This window comes from Phaethon lepturus, unplaced genomic scaffold (genome assembly GCF_000687285.1).
Source record: "Phaethon lepturus isolate BGI_N335 unplaced genomic scaffold, ASM68728v1 scaffold10250, whole genome shotgun sequence".
Classification (NCBI taxonomy): Eukaryota; Metazoa; Chordata; class Aves; order Phaethontiformes; family Phaethontidae; genus Phaethon; species Phaethon lepturus.
In genome coordinates, this window is record NW_010512589.1 from 34,432 (window position 1) to 61,321 (window position 26,890).

At 44.9% G+C, this 26,890-nt stretch overlaps 1 protein-coding gene across 1 annotated transcript in view; it reads right to left on the reverse strand.

The window, feature by feature from the left end:
• Positions 1 to 26,890, reverse strand: part of LOC104621102 (multiple epidermal growth factor-like domains protein 6) — a gene marked incomplete at its 5' end in the record, with an annotated part of 62,090 nt that overhangs the window by 15,032 nt on the left and 20,168 nt on the right. Inside the window, 13 exon segments of the mRNA XM_010287503.1 lie at positions 987 to 1,115; positions 1,332 to 1,460; positions 2,518 to 2,643; positions 3,161 to 3,289; positions 4,887 to 5,015; positions 9,696 to 9,824; positions 16,095 to 16,223; positions 21,971 to 22,102; positions 23,204 to 23,329; positions 23,741 to 23,875; positions 24,880 to 25,014; positions 25,843 to 25,971; positions 26,352 to 26,480. Coding sequence (XP_010285805.1) covers positions 987 to 1,115; positions 1,332 to 1,460; positions 2,518 to 2,643; positions 3,161 to 3,289; positions 4,887 to 5,015; positions 9,696 to 9,824; positions 16,095 to 16,223; positions 21,971 to 22,102; positions 23,204 to 23,329; positions 23,741 to 23,875; positions 24,880 to 25,014; positions 25,843 to 25,971; positions 26,352 to 26,480 — 1,686 coding nt within the window.

Sequence of the window (26,890 nt, forward strand, 5' to 3'; positions counted from 1 at the left end):
CTCCGGGACTTTGGATTTATTACATTTACTTGGGGGTTACTTCACTGCTTGATTTTGTTTCGTTCAGTCAATTTGTGCCCAACTGTCAAGGGCCAGATACAATTTTCTTGTCACTAGAGAAAATCATAGGGAAATGTCAGGTAAAATTGACTAAAATAACAGTATAATTCACAGGGGACCAGGTGGGTGGATAAAGACATTCTACCTTTTGCAGGGAGTTTAAACTTGCAAAGCTGCTGTAGCACAAACACTTTTACAGGTTTCATTTCGCCCGCTGACGGCCACAATGCCTACAGGTTTTGGGCTTCCCATGCCTAATTCTTACATCTCACTTCCATTAAGTTGACCTGGCTGTGGGTCAGGATTTGGAGTCCTTTAGTGGAGGATATGAGACACCAATGTCAATTTTTTAAATTCTTTTCATCATTTTTCTTTTTGCTAAAGCAGTGCTCAGGCAAAACGTTGTAAGGAAAAACAAAGTCAAAACCACGCAGCCGGGGTCACCGGATGAGCCTGCTTTCAAAGACAGCTCCAGGCGGCCAAATTCAGCGCTGAAGGCAAACCAGATAGTGACACTTCCGTGAGCTCTGACAGCAGGAACGCACGGTCTCTCACGGGGACAAGGCCAACAGAAAGCAGAGCTGCTGCTTTACCCGCGGCACAGCGACGGCCGCGGGCAGGCGCCGGGCTCACCGGGCATCTCCTCAGTCTGTTTTTATCCAGTTTCGCCCCCGGCTGGTCCCTGCAGCCTGGGCTGCGACCCTGGAGAGGGCAAACCTCGCCAGCCCAAACCGCGCCAGGCACAGAGGTCGGAACCGGCCAAACCGTTTGGGTGATTAACTCGCAGCCCTCATCCATCTTCACTGCCATGAGGTTGTTACCTCCTCCTTCTTCAGGCATTAATTAGATTATCAGATTTTTATTTAAGAAATGTATTTCTTAATTAATGTACCAGGAAAGTATTGACATTCTTACAACAAACTTACTTTTCTCACAGCCGTGGCCGGTGAATCCCGGAGGACAGCCGCACTCGCCCGTCAGGTGATGGCAGGGGGTACCCACGGGACACCGGCACCGCTGGGCGCAGCCCGTGCCGTAGCGGCCGGGCAAGCACGCTGCAACGGTGCAAGCGATCCTCGTTAGGGCATGGGGCAGGATGGTGCAAAGCTACCTGCCTCCGACAGGTCTGCTGCAGCCATCCCCGCCAGCGCTCCCAGACCGACTGCGTGAAGCAACACAGGAGTAAAAGGTTCCCGTCACCGGCTCTAGATCTGGGAGCAACGTATGCACCGAGCTGAGCTTTCCCCCTTAAACGCCTAGCAGCCACTCACGTTTGTCACAGTGCCTCCCTCGCCATCCCTTTTCACAGTGACACGCTCCAGTTTGATGGTGGCAGGACGAGCTGTGTACGCAGTCACATCGCTCCTCACACCGCTTGCCGAAAAGCCCTGCGGGGCACACTGCGAGGAGAAGCAGAGGGAGCAACAGTTCTTCCTGCTGCACAGAAAGCACCCGACACTGGCGAATGAGCCAATATTGTTCTCCTTGCACGTGGCGATGTATATTTAGAAGACCGCACGCCCAGAAAATAGCATTGAAAGAGAATATATTAAAAATATCAAAAGCTTTTAGTGTTAGCTGTTAATGAATCTGCACATGAAAGTTTGCAAAGACTTTGTCATGGTCTAGAGTACAAATCCAGGTGGTGTCTATAGAGATGGCAATGCCGTTCACGTGTACACAAGTATGCGTGGACAGAGGGATGGCTCTTTGAACAGAGAAAATACACTGTGCCCACGTACTGCTTTCCACCCCACAGGCCTCTGCAAAGTGATCAAAGAGAAAACGAGGCCTGAAGAAAAGGAAGGTGGGCACCGCGAAGGCTTTACAGGTGACACTGGTGGCTGGGGCTTTGTGAGTCCTCAGCACCTCAGGAGGCATCAGAAAATTGCTTGTGGCTTGCAAGTCACAGCATGTCAGTGGCTGAGCTGAAGGCACATTTCAAGTTATCTGACGCCTACTGCTTCTGAGATTTCTGTTTCAGGGATTTACATGGATCTAAACGTGCCAGACAGCTATGTCAAATCTGAGCAATCTGGACGATGTGAAATTTGAACCGTTACAGGCCACTTTGCTGAGCTCCCCTTGACGACTTAGAGATGCGACAGCACGTGGCTGATCTGGGAAAGTCTCCTTACATCTCGTCCCCTTTCGTTACGTTCTTCCTTGTAGCCAAGGTAGAGAAATACCTTCATTTTCTTAGCAGGCAGGGAACAGAAGTAGGAGCAGATAAAATGATTTGGACAAGGGCATGTATTTGCGGTTGGGCAGAAACCTGCCTGCAGGCCTCCTGAGACACATGGTGAGCGCTCACACTGGCATTATTTCTTACTGGAATACAGAATACTGGAAAATTAAGATACAAACCAGAAATGGACTTCATATTGCAGAGGCAGAAATGGCTGATTGCAGATTGGAGTGTTAAAATAGAGCATCTGCAGAAGGAACCGCCCTTACCAACATCACAGCGGTCCCCAGTCCAGCCGGCGTGGCAGACGCATTTCCCCGAGCGCTGGTCGCACACCCCATGGTGGCAGCTACAGTTCTGCTCGCAGCCCTCTCCGTGCCTCCCGACCCCACATTCTGAAACGAGATGGGGGAGACTGACGGGGGGCTAGGCTGGAGGGGCTCCAGGAAGAACACGCTTATGCCTCTGAAATACAGTAAGCACCCTAAGCTGGTCCTAAAAAACTTCAGTGAGGGAGATTTGGAAGCCTCCCTTGACAAAATTTGCTAGAAATACATAATTTTCCTCTTGGAGGATTTCTTTTATTATTTTTTTCTCCTCAAGTTGAGTTCATTACCTATCTTCCCTGTCCCCAGGAGACAGAGAATAGCTTACTCCTCTCCTTTGTCCAGCAGGTTTCTAGCACCACGGCACATTCAAGTGCCAATACCATATCTCCCCTCAGTCTTCTTGTTTCTGACTAAACACCCCCAACTTTTTCAACCTCTCCACACCCAGCGCTCTCCAGCCTTCTGCCTCTCTTCTCTCTCTTTTTTTCCAGGCTGTCTCAAACCAGACCTCACCAGAACAGAATTTCCTTGCAGAACGACTGAAACAAGGTGCTGGAGGGATGGACGACGCGATGAGACTCACCCAGCTCACACGCTATCCCTGTCCAACCCTGGGGACACCGGCACTCGCCTGTCACCCGGTCACAGGTGGCCTGGCCATGGCAGACGCAGCGCTGCAGACAGTTTGCACCGTACCATCCAGGAGGACAGGCTGTGAAGAGGAGGCAGAAGTGCAGAAGGTTAAAGACAACCTTTCCCAGCTTACACCCCTCCTTGCCCTGGTGATCGTGGGGATGCTGTGGGAGGTACAGCTGAGTAAAAATGGGGCCATGGCTGATAAGGAATTACACAGGCCAGCGTAAAACTCACCTGGGAACAAAATAGGTGATGAAGTGAATTAGCTTTGACCCACCAAATGGCCTTGAGATTTTCTGTTCGCATCTACAAAAAACATTTCTTGGTTCCTACCAGCTTTCTCAACACCAAGGCAGGGAGTTATTGATTTCCCTGTTTTCAGAATTTCTTTGTACAGTCCCCTTAAAATCACAACTCCTTTCCTAATTGATCCTGCTACCCACCACTGGCCGATGACACCTCACAGTTTATCTAATTTTAGGTAAGCAAGTTTATTAATTCCCACCACAACCAGATCCTATGGATGGAACCTGATTTTTTTGGCACAAAAAATACCACCTCTGTCACGTGCCAGAGGGCCACCTTTTTAAGATGCTATCAGGAGCAAGTCACCAGCGGACGGCTCACCCATCTTCACATACTTACTCTTCACGTACTTCCAGAGAAGAGAAGAGAACCCCCCAAACGTATCATTAAAGAAAAAGGGTATGTTTGACAATGTCTTCATATTTGCCAACAGCTTTTTTAACTTTGGCTTTGGTTTTGTATTTGAGGCCTTCAGGCAGAACAGAAAATTTTAGGTTGTGTCATACATGTCATCAAGGCACAGTTTTGTGCCTTCCCAAATTTTATTTGTTCATGGAAAAAGCTCTTTATATTAGGTTTTAAAGGGGGACCCACTTAATTTATATATTCCTCTACCCCACCAGCTTTCACTCCCTTTCCCTAACCATCCCCTCGGTACGCCGAAGGACAGCTGCTGCTTGCGTGGAGGTGCTGCCTCCAAACCCCAGCTCACCTGGGGGCATCCGCAGCAGCATCCCCAGCTCCGTGGCACTGCTTACAGAGCCAGGTGCTTCGTGGGGGAAGCACAGAAAAAGAAGCCTACTGCAACGGGGATGGACAGACTTCTAGCGGCTTGGATGCAGGGGATTAGGAGGTGAAATGTAAGCAGCCTTTCTTTGCCAACCTCCTTTCTTAAGACTCCTTGGAGATGGGCTTGTGTTTGAGTCACGTGTATTGGTCTGTTTGCCAAGGCTGGAAGTCCCAATGCCTTTCACATGTTCTGGATTTAGACTATGTCTGGAATGGCGTACATAATGATGTGGATCAGTTGGGTGCACGGGATGGTAAAGCAGGCCGTAGAAAAGAAAGAGAGTTTCATTTCAGTGTCATAAATAGGACTTTTATGGACCTTTTCCCCCTTAATCAGCTCTCTTTCCAGTCTATGACGCTGTTTCAGCCCCCTCTGCCCCATGTACATTGAGCTCCAACACCCGGCCCCTGCAACACGGCACTACAGATTTGTTTAACGGACTGAGCAGGGGATACAAACCCAGTGACAACACAGGGCAATGAGCTGCTAATTAACACACCAACAAAGCCCCCTGCGTGGAAGTTTGATCTTCTCCCTCCTACAGTGCTCTGCCAGGAGAGTGAATTTCCGACTGTACCTTCTTGGCAGGCGGCTCCTTTCCACCCCGGGTTACAAAGGCACGTCCCGGTTACGTGATGACAGAGCGCTCCGTTGCGACAGTGACAAGCGTGGCTGCAGCCGGGCCCGTAGCTGTCTCCCTGGCAGGCTGCAATGACAGAAGCCCACAAAACCCCATCAGGAAGCATCAGAGGAGGCATGGGACGGAGCAACCCTGAGACACAACCCAACGCCGGAAAAATCGCTTTGAAACTGGCTTCCAACGACATCATAAGGGCACCTAAGTCCATATATTAGCCATGCCTGACACTACATAACGTGGCTTAAAAATATGTATCGTAGCACATTCTGAAGGGGTCTTTATCGAAGGGCAGGATCGCTCGGGTGATGGATCAGCTGTCATCCCCTGCCCTGCGGAATGTCTTTGTGCTAAACTAATGGTCCAGCAGAACCGCCAGCTTGACAGCCCGGGTATTTATTTGCATCCTGGTAAGAGAACTGACAACTTCATTGTTTTCAGTGTTCATTTTTCACAGCTGGATGCCTTCGCTCACCCAGAGTCTCATTCTTTGGTCAGAGAGGGGTGATATTTTCAACGCATTCGGTTGAGCAGCTGGCTCCCAGGTGGAAACTTAACGCAGCCATCTCGCCAACGTACACTCGCTGCAGCTCCGTCTCCAGCGCTGCTGCCTATGAAAAATGGCAGCGATAAAATTCCTGTAGTCTCCATTGCACTGGAGATTTGGATAGCTTTAAACGGTGGAATACAGACAGTACTGCTACCCTGTTTTCTTCAGATTATCACCCAAAAAATACAAAACAAATTGATGAAGTTGGATAGCCTCCTTGCATGGTTTTCGTGCCTGCCTTGCAGAGGCTCTCCTTCACTGTACAAAGCTGTCGGAGCCTCTCAGCCCTGCAGCACTGCTGGCATGTATTGGAGAGGTGAGAAAAGCCCTGATACCTGATCCAGAAAAGTGTCCTGCACTCACTGAATGTGACACCTCCCAGGATCAGGCCCAAATGATGACTTTTCACCAAAGCCTCCATGCCTTTGAGGGTGTCAGTGTGCAGAACAAGATGCAGTGCTGTGGGAGGACACCTCCCTGGGGACCAAAGGGAGGTGTGAAACCATCTTGACCTCAGAGGTGAACTTGTTTGACAGTATCTGACCCATCCTCAGGCCTTTTCTTCCCATCTGAGGGCTTCCAGCTTCCCGATGTGGTTCTCACAGACACCGTTTCTCTCAGGACTTCTTTTCAACAGCGTTCATTTTTGTCATCGCTTGGACCCCATCCACACTGAAACCACAAGACAGTGCAGGAGCCCAGTCCCATCACAGTTAAAAGTTTGTTCTGTAAATGAGGCTTGGTTGCCAAGCTAAAAGTTCATCCCATCCTACAGAGCTCTGGCTCAGTTTTGGGAGCAGAACTAAGTATTTCCACAATACAGACCAGAACTATATCATAACAAAGCCAAAGGAAAAACCAGCTCATAACCAGGTCCCCTGACTGGTTACTAGTGGTTTGTGTGAGGTTTTTGGAGTATGCGTACAAAGCTCTTGTTATGCTTACCGAGAAGACAAAAGAGTTTGCCAGTGAAAATTCTGGTAAGAAAGCAGAAATTTCTGGAGAATAAAATGTCAATTATTCTGTTGGGTGGATACAAACATTTTTCAGCTTCTTGGTAGGACAATCCTGATTATCAAAGTACTTTTCTGAAGATTAAGATAACAAGTGATATCAGATGATACAAATATCCCTGGGCCTTTTCTCCTTTCTTCATGATGAGTGCAAAGGGGAGAAGCAACAGAAAGGTTTAAATTATTAGACTTCTTCCTGCTTCAAAATTTTCCACTCTGTGCCTTTCCTCTATAAAAGGAGGATTTATTCATTTGCAGTCTTTAAAACCCCTTTTTGCACGCAGAGTAAGGAACACATGAAACTGGAGATTTTCTTCCAGACTGGAAGTCAACAGCCATCAAAATTGTCAGGGAGCACAGGTAAATGATGGGCACCAAGACTCCATAGGGTGCCCAGAAGCTTTGATTTCATGCAGCTCCTGTGGATTATTCTCCCCAAAATGAAGCTTCAGCTTGAAAAGAACAGGGAATTTGCAAAGTCAAGTGCTCACACACCACAAAATGTCAAACGCCTGGTTATCAACGTCCCTGAGCAGAGACTCTGGCAGAACCGATTTTTCCATACTCATTTATTTTGCAAACCAGCGTGGTCTCTTTTTTACCACAAGGAACTGCTTCTGTGAAGATGCTGCTGAGCCCCAACAGCTCCAGAAAGAGGCATTTTTAGTACTCGTTTTTAGTATAGGATCAGGACAAAATGCAGATGCTGGTTTGTGTTCAGCTTCTGCAGACCATATGCAACATGAGATTTTGGGGGTTTTTGTGGGGGGTTTTATTTTTTGATTTTTTTTTTTTTTTTTTTTGAGGTAGCAAAATGTAGGCAAGTTTGCATACAGAAAGGAAGGTTACATCTCTGGCACAAAGAGGTGCTGAATGTCAAGTCCTCACTTCTGCATCACTGAGGCATCACAACACTCAATGAAACAGTTTATTTAAAAAAAAAAAAAAAGGTAGCATACTTTTCCTAAACCTCTTTCTTGGAAAGCTAAAGTATCTTAGGCAGACACTCAAAAAACTCCAAAAATAAAAAAATGACTGAATACAAACTGAAGCTGGGGCAGAGCTTGCTTGGCAGATTTGATCCCAGATTAATATAATTAATTTACAAGCAATTGAAAAACATGGTCTTGTAATGGAAAGTGTTAGGCAGCTTCAACAAAAGGCATTACTGTCCATGTTGCCCATAATTAGATAGCAGTGTATAAAATGCACTGCATGGCCGGCTTAAGATCAATTCAAATCCCATGATGTCAAAATTATTCCTCAATATCCTCCAGCACATTGCCTGCAATCTGATTACTTGAACACGAGTTCTGTCCTTCCAGCTGCTAGAGGTGGCAAGTCCCAGGAACCAGCAAGGTGAATATTAAACACCCAACCCAAGGATGGGAAGCGGTGGGCTGGCACCCCCGACCCATGGCTGCCTTACTCCGAGCAGCTTTAGAGCAGCACGGCCGAGGTTCAGTCTTAAAGTCAAAATGAAGATTCACCGTTTAGCCAAGAGCAAAGGAGGTTACCCTTTGCACCGTTAACTGAGCTTGCTCTTTTACTTACAAGGCAAAGGAGAGCTCGGAGGCTTTGGCATCTTCACCAGCTTGAGGAATAAATCAACCCGGCATAAAGCTCTAATGGCTCTGGTGCAAGTGAATCAATAAGTTTTTTTCTCATGCGAGTAGAGGGGGGCACAGAAGGCCATTGACAAAGCGCTGCATTTCTTAATTGAATTTAATGAAATATGTAGGAACAAAGCTTCCCATCCCTAATGCAGTCCAAGGAGCGGGGAAGGGCCAAGGTGACACATTGCTAACGCCATGGCTCAGCTGAAGGGCAGCAAAAGTGGGCTGTGACCATGAAGCAAACATCATACCTGGTCAGCAGCACCTCTTCTGCTCTGTGGTATAGCTATATGGCTCTGGCTCTGCATTTATTCATGATCAGCTCATTAACTTACACCCACAGGGGAGTATTACCACCACCTTCAGGCAGTGGGAGATGGGGATCCAAGCGTTCCTATGGGGGGCCACGAGGATGCAAAAAGGACTGTGATGGTGGGATGTGTGCAGAAATATCTAAAAAGGGGAAAGATTCACCAGCACTGACCTCTCCTCAAAAGAGCAGGGGAAGTCCTTTCAGAAGACAGGCTGTCTTGCACGGTGGGGGCAAATGAGGGAAAAAAATTATGAAGAGCAAGCACAGCCCTCAAACAGGGCTGACTGTAACATGGTGTATAGCTGGAGAATAGAATTGTTTCAATACAAGTATAATTTCTCTCTATTTTCTAAATTAAACCAATTTTCTGTTGCAGAAATCCGCAACCTATGGATTAAAGAAGTTTTACGAATGAGTTCACTAACAATGAAAGTTGGCTCCTTGTGGAGCTGCTTTGGACCCCAGCTCTACAAGGCAGTCTTGCAGACAGCAGTCATATTTTCAAAAGGAAGTATAGACCATGACATCATCCTAAAGTGCAACTAGGCAGCTGAGAGGCAAAAACCTGCAAATCTTAAAAAACCCCCACATATTTGCTAAATTTTGCAAATAGGCTCAGCTATCTCCATATGTAATACCATGTAGCTAAAGAAAATAATTTAATTTCCCATGAAATTCAGTGAACAATTTCTCAGAAGAGCCGATTTTATATATGCATACACACAAACATACAAAAAAACCTTATTAGCTTAAAGGTTGTGGGATAATCCATGCTTGTGAAAATCTAGGAAGGCTATTTTTTTTAGAACAAATAACTTTAAGAATTAGTTAAAAAACTGTTTTGTCATGCTCAAATAATAGAACAGTCCCAGCTCTGATTTTTCCACTTTGCACATTTGTAATCTGTCACTTCATAATTGCTAATTAGATGAGATACACCAGAAACAGAGATACAACATTTCACCTCTTAATGTTGCACAAAAATAAAAAGCAGAGATTCGTCATATGGCAGGAGACAGCTCTGCTATTTAAAAACTGATGCTTATAATGTTTGACAAGTGCCAGCAGCAGTTAAAAAAAAAAAAAAGTTGATTATTTACACAGCTACCAAAAATCGTTCCCTTTTTTGGCATCTTTGGAAAGGAACGTGCCCTAGCTAAAATTGTACCCTGGTGGGTCATCCTGCATTCCCAGAAGAAACCCGTGTTGGTGCTGACAGGGCTTGGGAAGAGGGACGCGAGGGTAGGCTGTACGTACGCTGCTCGCAGGTCTCTCCCTGCCAGCCCGGGAGGCAGCGGCACGTTCCCAGGACGTGGTCGCAGCTGGCAGCATTCTTGCACTTGCACACCTGGTGGCAGTCAAGCCCAAAGAATCCATCTGGACAAGCTGAAAATGCAAAAGGGACTTGTTTTTAGCCAAGTTGTGTTTCTTTTTTATATAAACTCTATCTCAGAGATCTGAAAACACGGGGCGCTGCTCATCTTCTCACGGATGATTTGTCACACGTCACTCTGTGACTATGCTTAAGAGCCAAAGTTCCTTCAAGGGTTAAGCCTGCACAATTCTGCTACGTGCATCTCAGAAGAACGTGACCCTTTTTACACAAGCCACAGACTTCTGCAGAGAAAAACACGGCTGAGAACACTGAAAAGCCATAAAACAGGAGAGAGAATGGAGCTGGATTCACACAAGCTGGTACTTATGCTTCTGTAATGGACAGAGGAAAAAGGAAATAACCCAACATAATGTAAGACTATGGGGCCATCCCTGATGATCTCCCTGCCTTTTGAAATGCAAAACTTATGCTCCCATTTATTCTCCTGATACTTTTCTACAGATTTTTTTAACAGTGAACATAAGCTGTAGTGTTGTAGTTCAGCGCTGGAATGAAAACCTGGCAAAGAGAATGAGCAGAGAAAACCAAGACAAATTAAATGTAGCAAAACAACTCCAGGGAGCTTAATAAGCTCGGGAGCTACATCTAGGACACGTAGGGAAGAGCAGCCCCATGGATTCAATTTACATCTGTACCAGCGTTGACAGCAGTGAAAATAAGCCATCGGTGCTTGTCAGTGGGCCACATCATACCCAAACTGCTGCATTAAGGCTGCTATGCAGAGTTAAAGGAAAATAATTAGCAATTATGTTGTCTATGTAGCCTTAATTTAACCCCTCTGCCTGCACATGTATGTATATTTAGATTACATAAGTACATGTATAATTGTGTTATACTAAGTGATAATAAATCTGTAGATACACAATTGTGTGTCATTCTTTCCACAGAACCCCCGAATCACTCAGTCTCAGGAGTGACGGTGCTCATTAAATAAGCAGTTATTCAATAAAGCTTAGCTCTTTGTCCTCCTTGTTCAATACAAACTTCTATTTAAAACCCGATTCTCACACTTCTACCACGAAACCAGAACAACTGGCTTCCCAATAGAGTCTTACGATGCTTATCATCCCAACTACTGCCAGGACACGACCCAACGATGCTCCACACTGATTTCACAGCTCTCAACCAGGTCAGAATAACACTGTCATCCATATGCATCTTCCACTGTTGGACTCTTCTGTCCCTGTTCTCGCCCTGTGTCTTCTTCACACCCGGGCTCTTTGTCCCAGTCTATCGTACTGCCTCTTCCACAAACGTAAATTCAGTCCTCTAGCAGAAAGCACTGCTGTCTGCTTTGGCCACGAGGCAGGGGGAAATTCAGTATCCGTAGATTCAGGCAAACCTGGACCTCGGGACAGCGAAGGCGATAGTGTAACACGCTGCCACACGTGCTTTGGCTTCTCTACTCCCAGAGCTCTTGCTCAGCTTGTGCCTACATATGATTGTTTCATCTACTCAAAATCAAAAGGGTGCTCTTCCCTTCATCCTGTCCAGACTGCAGCTCCTTCTTTGGCGTAAGAAAGATTTCAGGCTTACACCACTTTCCAAGTATGTGCTGTCTCAGAAAAACAGAAAAGTGGCATAAAACTGTAACACATTCCTCAGCCTCCGCTCAGTTTGTGCTGGGGAGAGAGCAGTTACCAAGTTGTAAGGAAGAGACATCAGCATGTGGCTTCAACTTCCACGTCCTCATTTATTATGCTTCAGTAGCGTCTATGGCACAGCATACAAGAAAGGACTTGTCCTACCTAACCCTAGGTGACTTCAAAGGCTGACAAAGTTTTTCTTTGTTTAATACAGGGACTACACAGCATTGTCAGCTATTCCTAGACATGCACAGTATTTATTTTCCCCTTATATCTTATTAAAACAGAAATCTTGCTGGGCTATCCTACGATAATGATTAACTGCTGAAATGCCAGGAGAGAAGCCCAGGCAGTCTGTCCCGCGGTAGTGCTGATTCAGCCAGCAGTTCAAATGCAGATTTTGAGCGCTGCGTTTCGCAAGGGCTGTACGTTGCTGTTACTCATGCATCAGTTAATAAACATACCGTAGAAAAAGTCCGAGACTCCTGCTGTCTCCAATTTGTGGGATAATTGTGTGGCTCTTGGGGATAGTTGGTCAGATTAAGCAGCGAACTGGAGAATTCTGCTGGCCTGATCCCGTAACTGGACACATGCCTTGGGCCGTGCAACACATACCAGAGCAGCAGGGAACAAAATTAAACAAAATTACGGTGCAGTGAAGACAATCGCAACCTTCAAAGCGGGAGCAGCAGATGCTCGGCACTCCACAGATTCAATCCAGTTATAACAAATGCCTTCCCAAACAGAAGCAGAGCACCCCAGTGCAGGGCAGGGTGACCCGGCTCGCGTGGCGTAGCACGGCGCACGCATGACAGAGCTGCGAGCACAGCCGGTGACTGCCGGCACACCTTGATTCCTTTGGGTTTGCTGGGTGGGAAGATGGGCAGCCTGATATCAGAAGCCCATGGCCCAGGCTTCCTGCATATCAGATATTAACATTTATTTGAAGAAAACATTTATATATTTAGCTGTTTGTTACAAAAAAGATTGGGTTTGGGTTTCAGTGCCAGGGGTTTTTTTGTTGGCATTTTTTGGGGGGATTTTTTTACTTGTCTGTTTAGCTGTAAGTGCATTAAAACCAAAGCCCTGCAGCAGTGGGTGATCACAGCAGGCATCTTTTCTAGAGAAAATGCTGCTCATGTTCTCTGTGCTTTAATAGGATAGTGAAAGGACTTACAAAGCCATCTTTTGCTATGATTACTGCCTTTGCACAGTCCAGCAATGCAGAGGCATTAATTGCTGCTTCAGCTCAAGAACAGCCAGAACCCCACATGTGCCCCAGATACCTTCTCCCCAGGCATGTAACATTCTCCTCTCAGACAGGAAAGAGGCATTGCTAGTTGCATCACGCTCAAGGAACCGCCGAAAATGAATCGCTTTCCTTTGATAATGCTAGACCCTGTGAAGAACTGTACAGTGTTTCGTCAAGTGTTCTAGTTGTATCACTTGCTGCTTTCAAGAAAATGCAAAGGAAGCCTTTCCTAGGTTGTTCAGATGGCCTGCAAACATTTCTTAGTAGATTATTTTGTTTTCAGGCTTCTTTGCGTACGTTAGCTGCTTTGCAACTGAAACAGTTCTGCTCCTTTTGCAGCTCTTTTGAGTTACAAGATTCACAAAGTTCATTTTTCCAACGGACTGTGCAGAGCTGAAAGATGGAGCAGGAAAATGTCTAATTTTCGTTCAGAAAGTGGCTCGAGAGCTTTATTCTTACCCATTTTTATTACATGTGATCACACCACCACTGGAGAGGCAGCAGTACGACTGAATGATACCAGGTGGAGATGAAGAACAGCTGACTGAAGCTGACTCAGAGAAGAACTGAGATGCTGATGGACAGACAAAAGTACTTTGAGGTGCATGAGGGCTCTTGCCAGCATCCTGTGGCTAAAGGCACAGAAGTTCAGTCAACTCCTGAATAATTCACAGCAAGGTCTCACAAAACAGCAACCTGAAGCAACAGTATCTCCTGCTCCTGGTTAGCTTGGAAGCTGTTCTCTGCCGGTGGATGATGATGTGGCTTTGGTTGTTATCTGTATTACTGACAGGCGATATATGTAGGTACATACCAACTTTCAGTGAATATTGCAAATATCTTCTGAGCCACCACGCTCTCCCCACTCTTCATGCTCTTTTCAGAGAACACTGAATCACATACAAGGTCTTGGGTCATACCTCCAAAATACTCAAGTCCAGGGAACTGAAAGGTTTGCCTTGATTCAGTTAAAATTGAACCATGACTGAAGCATCGCCCCTGCCTCAAACACCACGGTACACACAAGCACGATGGTGCTTTTCCCTTAGGCTGGCTGCCTCACCAGGCAATGAACACTGGTTACTGGTCAAGACACTGCAGCATGTCAGCTGGTAACACAAATGCTTGAAATGAAAAATACAGGCTCGCTTGACCATAGTGCGATAAATCCTCCAAGAGCTTTCTACAGCTGCCAGTGTGCATCCACAGAGGCAGAGAAAGCTGGATAAGCCTGCTTAACTTCATCATAAAGAGAAATACTACAAAAGCCCAATGCTGAGACTTAGCAAGGTCTAAGATTACATTAACAGTGCTAATAAACAGTAACAAGAGATTATGGAAATTTGAGGCAAATAAAGAACTTGGAAATGGCCACTGAAGTGGTTTTTGCAATGGGGACTGCCATGTAAACCTATGGAGCCCTACTTCATACTGAGGGTAGCAAATTAATGAAATGGAACAGCAGTCTTTGTTCCCACCTGAAAAAAGAAAACCAATTCCCTAAAAAAACAAAGGCAATTTTTGTGACTTCTGCAGTTTCAGCTTGAATCTGGATCCCATGCTGCCACCATGCAAAACACCTGAAGCAACAACTGCAGGCTCAAATGTGCTCATTGCGCAGGGGTTACATTAATTATTATTATTGATCAATATTAGATTTTGTAAGGTATTGTCTTCTCCTAGGACTTTGAACTTAGAAGGCTGCAAAAGTTTCAGTTTCAATATTTCTGTGATGATGGAGAAGTCCTTCCCAGCCCTGGGATGAAGCATCAGCACTATGTCAGAAGTTGAAGGCAACTCAGTTGTGCCAGGTCTCAATCTCTACATTCTCGTCTGCAAGGCACAGAGCTTGGCCAACGTGGGTGGATTGCCAAGAGGACGGCAAAAAGCACATCCCTGCCAGAAGGAAACCTTGCCAGTCTCTGAGTCACTAAAAACAGAAGTGCTACAGCTCCTCAGAGAAAAGGTGCCAAGAAGGTTCTACCAAGGGCAAACCACCCACACATTTTCCTCCCTCCTCATCTTTTGGAAGCAGCGGAACTGTTCTGGCTGAAACTTTCTACAGTAAAGGTAACACAGGTCAGCTCAGAGCAAACACCCTGTCTGCTTGAGAGAAAACACGTAGAAAACAGGGTCCTACAAATGGTAAGCGCTAAATTCTACTCTCCCCTCCACAATCTTCTTTCATGAGTTTTAAAAGATAAAAATGTCCAACATGACAGATTTGGAAGCTGAGACTTGTAGGCTTTTTTCCCAATAGACATTACCCAAGCTTCTCCATATTCCTCACACTTACTTTGGCAAAGGATATTTAGCCTCTTTGTCCCCATTTTGATTCCGACTGCAATGAACAGATTTACACCACAACACCGATGCCTGTATTGCTCTTTGTGTTAAAAGTAATAATTAAAAAAGACAGACTTACAAAACCAGAGTTCAACTAAATCCCTTAAAAAAGGGACATAATAGAGATACCAGAAATCATGAGGCACATTTTGCAACAGAACCTTGAAAAGAGTATTTATTTTGTATAATGATTCCTGGTAAGAACAAGAGGGAAACTAGAAGCAATCTCTGAGCTCCAGCCAGTGGGGTGCTGTGCTTCATGACTGGTGAGGCTGTGGAGCACCTCCCTTCCCATCAGAGGGCAGCAGCTGCCTGCGAGTGCTGCCGCTTCCCTCTATCGTAGCTGCAAGGCTACCTTTGTAAACTGGCTGATAAAGCTGCCTTCTAAGCAAAATAATTGTGACTCGGGCTTAATTATCATCATTTGTAGAATCTGCAATCATTTACACATAAACAAAATTCATAGTGTCTGACTTACGTGCTGTTTCTGTTGTATTCAAGACTCTATTTTTTATGATCTGCACAATGATGCGGCATGATGTCAACCTCCTTAGATGATGCCGCAGGCCGACTCACAATAGCGTATCTAAGGAATCCAGTCCAACTTTTCCAACACTTTACCAAATGATCAGGTAATAGAAAATGATCTGTTGGATTTATTAAAGTATATCTGTTCTTAAACAGTTCTTTTGGGCAGATGCACAGATCCAAGTGTTTCTCTAAAAAGTTGCAGGGAGGCACTAGGAACAAGCAAGTCTAAGGCAGGACAAGCATCTTTCTGCTCAGTGTTCAAACAGTAGGACTCTGCTTAAAAAAAGAGTCTTCATCAAGATGTGACACAGCAGGAGTCTTAAGCACTTATCTAATTTTAACCATGTTAAAATATGTGCCCAATGCTAGGCACCCAGCGAAATGCTTTGCTGAGTTAGGATGGAAGTGCACATTTTGGTATCGTCTTCCAATTCAGTGCAATAGTTTATTTAGATCAGGTGCTGCAAATTGTAAAACCAGCTCTCTACACTAAAAAACCAAACCCATCTGCATAACCCAAAAGGGACCGGAGGGAGCAGCAATACCTCTTCCACAAAAGGTTCCCGTCCAGCCCGCCGCGCAAGTACAGGCTCCGCTCACGTGGTCGCAGGCAGCTCCGTTCTGGCACTGACAGTTGTACTCGCAGCTCGGGCCAAATCTTCCCTCAGGGCATCCTGCAGCGGAGGAACCAAAGCCAGATGACGGGTTAATTCTGGAGCAGATCAGGGATCAAGGGGGAATTTTTAGCTACATGGGAATTCTTACTATTTCCAAAAGAAGAATCAAGGCATAATGGTGATTCCTTAGAAGTGATGTGATTAAGTGTTCTCCTTGGGGTCCAGGTAAGTTGGGCTGTTTTCATTAAGGTCTATTTTAGAAAAACGCCAGGGTTTTGAGAGACTAAATTCTGCCCAGAAAACTAATATCCTCTGATAACTGCAAAGTCTGCAACTTCACAGGTTCTGCTCGATGACACCTTCCACACTGGTCTGGAATTGTGTACGTGCACATCTCCTCTGGGACTTCATCAGCCAGGAGGGGGAAAGTTCCCCACTTCTGCACCTCCTTTTGAGGCCCTATCCTGTGTTTTCCTGGAAATTCTCCTTCCCCAGAAAGCTGGAGAAAACATGAAATGTGGTGGCTTCCTTTAGAAAGCTCCAAACTGAAAGCTGCAAACTTCACTTTCAGGCTCTGCTTTGAAAAATTCAAGCGAAAACTTTACATCTGGGGGAGAGATTAACAATTAAATTTCCACAGCAGTTAACGTAAGATGTTTTAAAAGATTTGCGTGGTACTCAACTATCTGAAGAAAGAAAACAACACTTGAGAACAAAAATAATTTCTTCCAGGATTATAGGAAAATCAATTAAGAATAGGGCTAGTTGCCTAATTCACATTAGATATTTTGGACAGGCTGAAATATAAAGATACACTTGGCTAAACACAGTATTACAGGGCCTCTACTTATGTTTGAAGGTCTTGTGAACTCCCCTCTAAATAAGTTAGGTGGATTATTGCCAGATTTCTTTTAAGAGTGTATGATTTTAGCATTTACATCAATAAAGTGATTTTCAGGCAGTCTGGAAAGAATCGCAGAGAACAGAAAACAACAAGGATCTTCAAAGACAACTCTACGTCTGGAATGAAGTGGTGGGTTTGGTGCTGCCTATGCGGAGCCTTAGGTGGGCAGTGAGAGGAACGGTGTTAATTTGGTCACTCTACTGACGAGAGGCAACCCCTGGGTCTCTTATAGAGGCTATAGGTTGGGATGGGAGACAGAAGGATAGCAAGGTACCTTAAGTATTTCTTTGCTTTCAATCATCTGTGTTGGAAAATGGGGTATTGATTAAATGTGGAGTTGTTTGAATGTATTTTTTGCACTTACAGTTGAAATTAGTCCCAGGGTTGAACCAGTGCAAAATCCCATTTGCATCGCCTCCCATTCCCAAAGCCTCGTGCCTCCTACACTAGTTTAAAGAGTAAATACATAGAAGTGCACTTCTACTCCAGTGCATTCCAGTGCAGTAGGAGGTGTGGGGATCTCAGCTGAGCTTTCCTCAAACCTACGGCGTTTAGCCTGGAGCTGAGACTTTCAGGGGGATGGCAATGGGTCAGTACACTTCACAAATGATTTCGCAGTCCACATCACAGAGGATCTGCGCCCTGCTCGAGCAGGCACAGGCTGCTGCAGTGCATGCCGAGATACCTCCACCTCGCTGGGGAACCTGAGCTGCCTGCAAAGCCGTGAAGGGAAGGAGCTCAACCTGCAGCAAGAGGCTAGAGATGCCTTCGGAACAGAGAAGCTCTCCAGGGATAGTAAAGATCTCACCTCCAAGGCAGCAACAATGTTTAGGGAAGAATTATGGCTTTCAGAATCTTGCACACACACACACATATATATGTGTTTTTTATACATACACATATATACACACCTGGACACAATTAAAGTGGGATAAAAAGCAGACTGAATAAAACAGACAACCCATAGACAGAACATCAGGCGTTGCCAGACATTTTGTCGGTGGCAATGGCTTCACTGATTACCTTGCCAGAGAAGATTACAACCAGCTATTTGGCTACTTTCTGCCTGCAGAGATGCTGTTTTGAGAGAGGTCAAAAGAGAAGGAGAAGGGGAGCTGGCAGCTCTTTCTCTGGGAGCTGGTCTTCCCACTAACTGTCCTTCCATTCCCTCTGTGCCAACAGCAACAAGAGCCGTAAGATCAACTTTCCGGGAGTTTTGTCCTAAGTCACTGTTCCAGGTTAATTGTTTTGACATTTCTGTGTGACACCAGTGGTTAATTCTGTCTACACTACTGAGACTCTGGTAGCTACATCTGTGCTACCGTAAGATTGTTATACTAACAGATAAAATATGTCTCTTATTTAACAACATCAATATAATCAATAATAACAATAGTTAGAATAATAATAGCAGCTTAAGTATGTAACTTGTTGCCACAAGATGAAGTGGATACCAAACATTTGCATGGAATCAGAAAGGAAACAGGCACATTAATTGGAAAAAAAAAATCAAGTCGTATTAAATACAGAGATATTGCTTCTGTGTCAAGAACCTCCGAAGCGACAAATTGATGAAACCTAGGGAAACATATCAGGAATTACCTATATGCATGTTTTTAATCCTCTTAAGGTATCTGCTATTGACCTGTGTTAAGAGACAGATTAGCAGAGATCATGGGCCTCTGGTAAGACCATTGTGCATTTTTGTTGTTAATAAATACAAGACCTTAAACTTTCCTGGTTTTGCTTCTGTTATGTACATGTGAGGCATTTCTATATGCCTGTCCTTAAAAAAAGGTTTCTGAAGAAAAAGTGCAGACCTAAAACTGGATAAATAAAACCGACATGGAAACTTTTATGCCATAAGCCAAATATACATCAATCCTATCACTCACACGAGGTCTTAACATTAAAAATAGCTGTTGAGTCCAAAACAAGTCTGAAAATAACTTTTCTGGAATGCAAATTAGGGAAACTATCTAACCCCAGTGAAACCCAAGAGCCCTGCAATGCGCCAGCAGACCGGAGGCGGTACAGCCTGGAGGGAATTATCAGGAAAAACACAATTTCCGCTTCTTGGTTTTGCAAATTCCCTGTGTTGACAAAGCGGCAACTTACTCCATTCGCAGTGTTTCCCAGTGAATCCCGGCTCACAGAAGCAGGAGCCGGTGACTGGATCGCAGCTACCGTCGCTGTTATTGCAGACACACGTGTTTTCACAGCGCTGTCCCCAACGGCCGCTAATGCAGGCTGCAATGTAAAGCAGTGTTCGACATTGAGAATCAACTTCGAGCTCAGTTAACGGATTATTTTACATCTAAATGAGAGAATAGAAACGATGCAAAAAGGCTCCTTAAGATACAGGTGCTCTGGACTAGACTTGCAGCTGCAGCATGGGGCACAAATCAATGGAAAAAAATACAATTTTGTTGATTTATTTCAGCTAAAATAGGGGTCTGTAGGCAGATATTATTCCATCCACATAAAACTAATAATTCATAGTCAATTCGTATCTATCAATCCACAGTCACAAACGCATAATTTCATGGAAATAAAATATCAGCTATTGACTCACTTAGCAAAAATCTGCATAACCAGAATAGCTAATGGATAAAAAAAGACAGATTTGTGAGCATCCTCCATATTTTCATCAAAATACTAGGAAACACAACATGGATGCAGACAGAGAAAACTAACAATCATTGTTATAGCAACTTACTGCTTTCATTCTAAAAAAAAAGATTAAAATCACATAACACTGACATGATTATGACAACGTACCACAGCATCTCCTTCCTCTCTTGTAAGGATAAAGATCAAAGTGCCAATTAGGGCAACAGAAACCTGGTTTTGGAGTTGGGTATCTGTTTCATGCCCAGTCTGCAACAGCTGGAAGAGCTGCCTTTACTGAGACATCTCTGCAAAACAACTTTTCTTGTACTTTATCCTGAATAAAAATAAAAGCTCTTCTTCGCCATGGTCTCTTAATCCTTTAGACAGCCTAGGGAGTTATGGAAAGCTATCTAAATGGCTCTAAACATTACCAACTGGTTTGATTTTTAAAATACAAGTATTGGTGGAAACTTCAGATTTTCCTAAAATTTTCTCCAGCACCAAGCCTGAGAAACCACGTCCAAAACTTACTGCTGTCAACACTAGCAATTAATTCATACAATTTTATGTGTTTAAGACCAAATTTAGAAAGAGTTTTTTTTTTGCAAGAGGGATCATAACAAATCAAGCAGAAAAGATGTGCAACAGGAAAAGGAAAGAATCAAGCAGGATGGCTTAACATTTATGCAGTGCTATCCAAAAAGGGCAAATCTGCACTCTTACACGACCATCAATATGGAGAACGATGCTAAAGTCAACAGAAGGATGCTCTGCTCTTCCAGAGAACAGAATTTCTCCCAGCATTTATATTCACAAGTTAAGAAGTGACCTTAAGACACACAACTGTACATGTGACTCACTTGTTGAATAAATCTCCCCTAAACAAAATGAAAAATTGAGAATTAATCTCAGAACTAATCTGGGCTGAAAATGAAAAACAAAACTGTCTGTCAGTCAAAATGCTGACAGGACAGATGGTATTGGGCAAAGGGATCCATAGTGTTGAAATAAGAGCTTATATCAATACTTTGCACTTCATCAGCCATCTATTTCAATACCTCGAACCTAGATAATTAAGGATTATAACCACCCAGGCTGTGCAAATCACAATTTCAGAAGCAATAAGATTAGCAAAAGTATATTAAAAAACTGTAATAGACTAAGAACAAACAGAGCTGGTTCTTACATCTGCGGTTAAGTCCCTGGGAGATACCGCGTGCCCTGTGGAGCAAATACGCGTTTGACTTACGGTGTTTGCAGTCGTGGCCAGTCCAGCCGGGGGAACACGTGCACTCTCCGGTGACATGGTGGCACTGAGCATTGCTGCTACAGCTGCACAACAGCTGGCAATTTTGTCCATAGTAACCATGAGGGCAGTCTGAAAAGAGATGAACAGACTGCAATCTCACCTAGGTAATAACTCAGGCACAGACTGATCTTTTCAAACAAGACAGCAACAGCTTGCTCCCTAAAACATGCGTTAGCTGAATCCCAAAATCAGAACTGTAAAATGAAAGAAACATCTGTAATTTGTATACGAGGTGTCTGGGGCTGTCCTGTAAAGCAGGAACAGCTTGAATGACTTTTGGGTACTTCCGCACATCAGGATCAATCAGTGGAGAAAGGAAAAAAAAGTGTGCTGAGCAAACCTTCATCAAAAGCCATTTTGTGAGTAACAAGGAGAAAAAATATGCCACCACTGAGGTCTTGCACGGAGCAGTGCTGTCCTTGAGAGCCTGTCTACACTGCCAGCACAACAGCCATACCCAAGCAGCCTTTAATACTCATAGGCTGGGTAAGGAGCCGTGCCATGGTAGCACAGATGGTCTCTGGTGGATCCGCAGAGACAGCACTGATACTACTCCTCCATCCTTGCTACCATTTAATCCTCAGTTAGCTACATCAAGGAGTATTGCTGCAATCATAACCCAAGACTGATGCCATAGGGACCAGTTGGTCGGCACCTCTTGCCAAGCAACCAGAATTACAATGCAAGTATTGTGGCTATTAAGCATTGTATTTCTAAGTATACATTGCCATAAATTAGGCCTAATGATAACATTGATTTGAGATGCAGTTTTTCTTGTCATCTGCATTATCTGTAAACTCCCCCTGGTAAATAATGTCAAATCCAACCTGAGGAACTCCTGAAGCCGCAGGGTACTTTATCTTGGATCAATGTGTCTAATGTAACAAGCACCTCACAAAACAGCAAGGTAGAAATCAAACCATAGCCTGAATTTTCAAACTGACTCTTTTCATGGGGAAGGCTGATGTGAGGACGTACACGCAGAGCAGGATGCCCCGGTGTAGCCAGGGGCACAGTCGCAGGTTCCAGTTTCTCTGTTGCACCGTCCCCCGTTGGTGCAGGGCTCACAGGAGGACTGGCAGTCTGGTCCCCACTGGCCAGCCGGGCAATCTAGGAAAAAAGCAGATGAGATTTCCTCAGTGCCATTTTCTGCTTCAAGGCAGTTATAGATTTCTGCCATTACCTTGAAGTATTTAAAAATAATAGTAAAACTAAGGTGGATAAAGGATTGTTTTATTAGCGCTACAGACCTACAGCGCTGTCACAGCAAGCCTTCTGAAAGAGTCAACATGCCTCTGTACTGCAGCATGCAGTAGAGAACACATCTAAAGAGAGACCCAAAGGCTCTCTTCCAACTTTGGTCATGGTGCAGCTGTTTATTGGCTTGGTTTCTGATACAGTACTGCAGGAGTATTTGGACATATCTGAAAAATTAATTATTGCAGTCAGCAAAGGAAATCTCTAGAGGACGGTAACCTGCAGACAGATGCAGGAGGGGTGGGCTGCTGTTGTATTTTTGCTGGGCTGAGTGGGGGTCAGGATAGTCATACGGTCCAGGGGGATGGATGCGATGTGGAGCCCAGGTCTCCATTCAGCTCCACCTCCCTCACCAGGTTCCCGCTCCGTGAAGCGGTGAGGCACAACCCAGGTCCACGCAGGGCAGATGCTCCTCAGGTGTGCAATGGCCAGAGCTCTGCAAGTGGTAGAGGGACATCCCGTGGCCCCTTGGTATTTCAGTGTCCCTGAGACTTTCTTCATCCCTTTACTTAATTATCCACAATTACCCTTTCTAATTCCTTCCTCTGTTCCAGGTTCTTCACCTGCTGGTTCCATAATAGCTGTCTTTGGCCAAGGCCCTCCAACAGCTCCTGAGGCACATTGTGTGCATATGGCAGCATGGTCCCAAGCTCTGCTCCGGGACTCAGAGCTGCTGCAATGCCCCAGTATCTCTGCCCAACTTGTAAAACCAGCATAAAAAAATCACTATGATTAACTGGAGAAGAGAGACAGGTAACTGAATCACGCTTCCTCCTTTACAAGTGATCCCATGTGGTGGATGTCGTATGTTCTGCACCAAGACTTATCCATTAGCCATCCTGCAAACGAAGCCTACTGCATTGCAGCAGTTTTGGTAGGAAACAGAATAATTCCACTTCTTACCATGTCTGTCAAAGCAAGACACTCACTGCCCTAGCCCAACACCAAACACACCTCGCTCACACGTAGCACCAGTCTTTCCAGCTGGGCAAATACACTGCCCTGTCTTCGCATCGCATGGTGCTTCTCCACAGCTGCACCTCTGCCGGCAGTTCACCCCAAAGCTCCCAGGCTGACAAGCTGGTCAAAAGAAACCCAAAGACACAATTAGTAAACCAAAGCAATTTGAAGACATTAGGAGACACCACCACCCGCAATTTTCAACTGAGGTGTGCTGGTACAAAGTGACCTATGTTAGTAGCATCAGTGTCTCAGCAACCGGTGGTCTGTAATTAACTGTAACAGAGCTCTAGAAAATCTGTGCCTGAAGCTTTAAAAGGAACTATAGTCACCTGGACAAATGTTAGTATTAGTAACTAGCCTCAGCCTTGGGCCTTGATCTTTGCAAGCAGAGTGACACAGCAGTTGCCAGGCTCCAAGTATCAGTTTGGCTTCCATGGGGAACCGCCAAGTCGTATCAACAACAAATGTGCCCTTTTCTATTTCCCATCCAAAATGTAGCTCCCAGGGAAACATGCAGTGAGTACCTACATAAATGGCATTTTTCTCCACGAAACCCAGGTGGACACGGATGCTTGCAGACTCCCGTCTCATGATCACACAAAACATCAGGAGGACAGTTGCACCTCAGTTTGCAACCAGCACCATAAAAGCCAAGCATGCACTCTGGAAAATGCAAGTAGACACAGAACGTGTATAAGAAAAAGGAAGAGTTAAGAACAGAAGGCAGAAAATAATTTAGCAGAAACTTGCAGAAAATGTATTATAATGTCCATTTTAGAGGTGCTGATAACAAAGTGTAAATACTTATTAAATACTTGCACGGTCATTGCAAAGAGGTTACTGCTTAAATACAACCCAGAAACGAGTGGCAGAATACTTAAGGATATATTCAATTACAGCCATTACAGAATTACTCTTCTTATCTGTCTGTACCTTCTGCTGCTCTCTGCCTTGGTGCAAAGCCAGTGCTGGGCAAGGGATGCTCTGCCCCAGAACTAAGCACATCACCAAGAATGCTAAATATATTAAATATCATCACTATTATTCTCCACCAAACCCCCCCAGAACTAGTGTCATAAATCTGACATGTTCCTGCCTGCCCGAGAGGAATCTGAAGGGAGAATCTTTATTGCATTACTCCATTACTGTCTGGAGAGGGCTACTGAGACATGCAAACATGAATGTGGAATACAATTCTCTTTGAACTACCCCCAAAAACTACAAAGAATAAGTTGAATTCAAAGACCTGCAAATCTGAAGGAAAAGTAGCATTACTGAACCATTTACAAATAACCCTGCTGCCATAAACCGCAGGTTTTACCACTTATTTACTGTCTGTGCAGAAAAAGGAAAGAACAAAAGTGAAAACTCCTGCAATCTCCATTATTTAGTGTTGTATTAGAATTTGGTTTCCAGGTTTCTGTTGTCATTTGATCAGGCTAAAACTCCTGCATTCTTAAGCTGTATTCCCCTTGATGTCCCTCTACGCCTTGTGAAATCAGGCACTCGTGGAGTTTGCTGTATGAAAAATCACAGGCAAAATAATTAGTAGAATAGGAATATATTAGTAGCAGCAGCAGCTGAACAAAGCAAATGGGAGGAAGAACAAGAAATAATGCTAGGACAAAGGAATAAGCAGACACAGGGAATCTGGCTTTCTGTTATACCTTTCTGACACTTTTTGCCGTGATAACCAGGCTTGCAGGTGCAAGTCCCGTTCCTCGCGTTGCATTCCAGCGTGTGCCCTTTCACGCACTGACACTCCTCCGAGCAGCCAGGTCCGAAGGCCCACCTGGGACAGGCTGCAGCCAGGTGAAAAGGAACCATTAGCTCTCTAATTATGCATGAGTTTTTTGAAATTGCACACTGCTGCAGAATGCAGCTGCTGCAAAAAGCGAAACATTCATTTTACTTTCAGCAAATACATCCACGTTCCTATAACAGTGCCTATTAATGTGTGGGTGTGTAAAATAGAGTTTACATGATTCCTATATTAAGTAATTAATTTCATTTCAAGCCATATGTGGTGAATGTAAGAACCAGAAATGTTTCAAAGCAAACTTGGTTCAAGTTTCTGAATGAAAAAATATTTGGATACACTCCAAAACAAAAGCTTTCAGGAAAAAAAAATCATCACAACTATTTTTCAATCTTGTACAGATTTTGCGAATAAAACCTGTAAGTGCAAAGAAACTTGACCATCTCTTTTGTACGATTTTTTTTTTTATTCTTTTTATTCCCATTTAACATTTTGCCCTCATCCTGCCCCAGCCAGCCCGGCTCCTCGGCTCCCACTCCAACCGCATTGACAGCCACTGGCTCCCTCCAACCAGACTTTAACCTCACAAACAAGCCTAACGTTAACCTGCCCATCCCAACCCTACCTGTAGTCCACACCTTTGTGAGTTAGTAAATCCCAGCCCCTACGGCAAAGATTAATTGCTACAGGAAAAGATTAATGAAGTTTCTGGGGCTTCCTCACACACGTCAAAAGTCATGTCCTCCCGCTACTCCCAGCTCATTGCAGAACCCAAAGTCTTGCTCATTTTACACGTGATGTGGAATCTTTTTAAGACCGTTATGTTGTGCATGTGTTAAGTAAACTGATCTGAAAAATTATGGGGACTTACTAAGATGGCAGAAGCGCCCATAGAGCCCGGGGTCACACAGGCAGGCTCCATAGAGTCTGGGGCAGTAGCCGTTGTTGGCACAGTTGCACGGTTTGTTACAGTTCTTCCCAAAGAAGCCTTTTGGGCAACCTTTTGAGTGCACAAACACAACAAGGCATCAGCTCTTAAGTGTTAAAACATGAACATTTGATCATGTGTTTGACATACGAATCGGTGCTCTTTTAGCTGGCACTACTGAGAAGACACGCCAGCTTTGTCGCTGACCCGGGGCTCTGTGCAGCCCACCCTTACAAGGCACCTGCTTGCTCTCACTCTTTGTCTTGCCTATTACTTAAACAGAAGTCACTGCAAGGCAAGCCGCAGGGCTATAGTACATGTCGCGCAACGGAGACTGTTCTCATTCAGGCCCTAAGATTTACCACGCACAGTTACCTCTAGGTAGAAAGAAGGGGAAAGAAGCGGTGAGGTTTCAGCACACGCTAGCCCTGGCAAGACAAGGGCAGCCCTACCGTCTTCACAGAGCTTGCCGTGCACGCCGGGCGGGCAGCGGCACTGCCCCGTGACGGCATCGCAGGAGCCTCCGTTCTGGCACTCGCAAGCGCCGGCACAGCCTCTGCCGTACGTCCCGGGAGAGCAAGCTGCGGAGAGAGCAGGGAAGATGAATGGGCCAAGACATTCTTCGCCTCTGCTAGAAATGAAGTGCAGCAGTATGTGATGTGTCCAAATTCTCCCCGGCATACGCTACCTTCTGCACAATGCACGGGGCTCAAAAAACATTGCCTATAAAGTGCAAAGCTTAAAATTCAAAGCACAGTTTTGAATATCTGAAGATAAATATTTTAAACAGCCTCCCCCTCCCCCAGCACAATTATAAAAATAACACTGTGTTTTTCTAATACTGTCTCTGAAATTCCCCAGATGATCATGGCAGAAATGGATCCACAACAGCACAGTATTCCTTCCTAAAGCCCCCATCGCTCCAGTGCAAAACAAATGCCTTGCTCCACTGTTTGCAGCCTGAGCTAGCTGAGTAAATACAGTTGCTGGA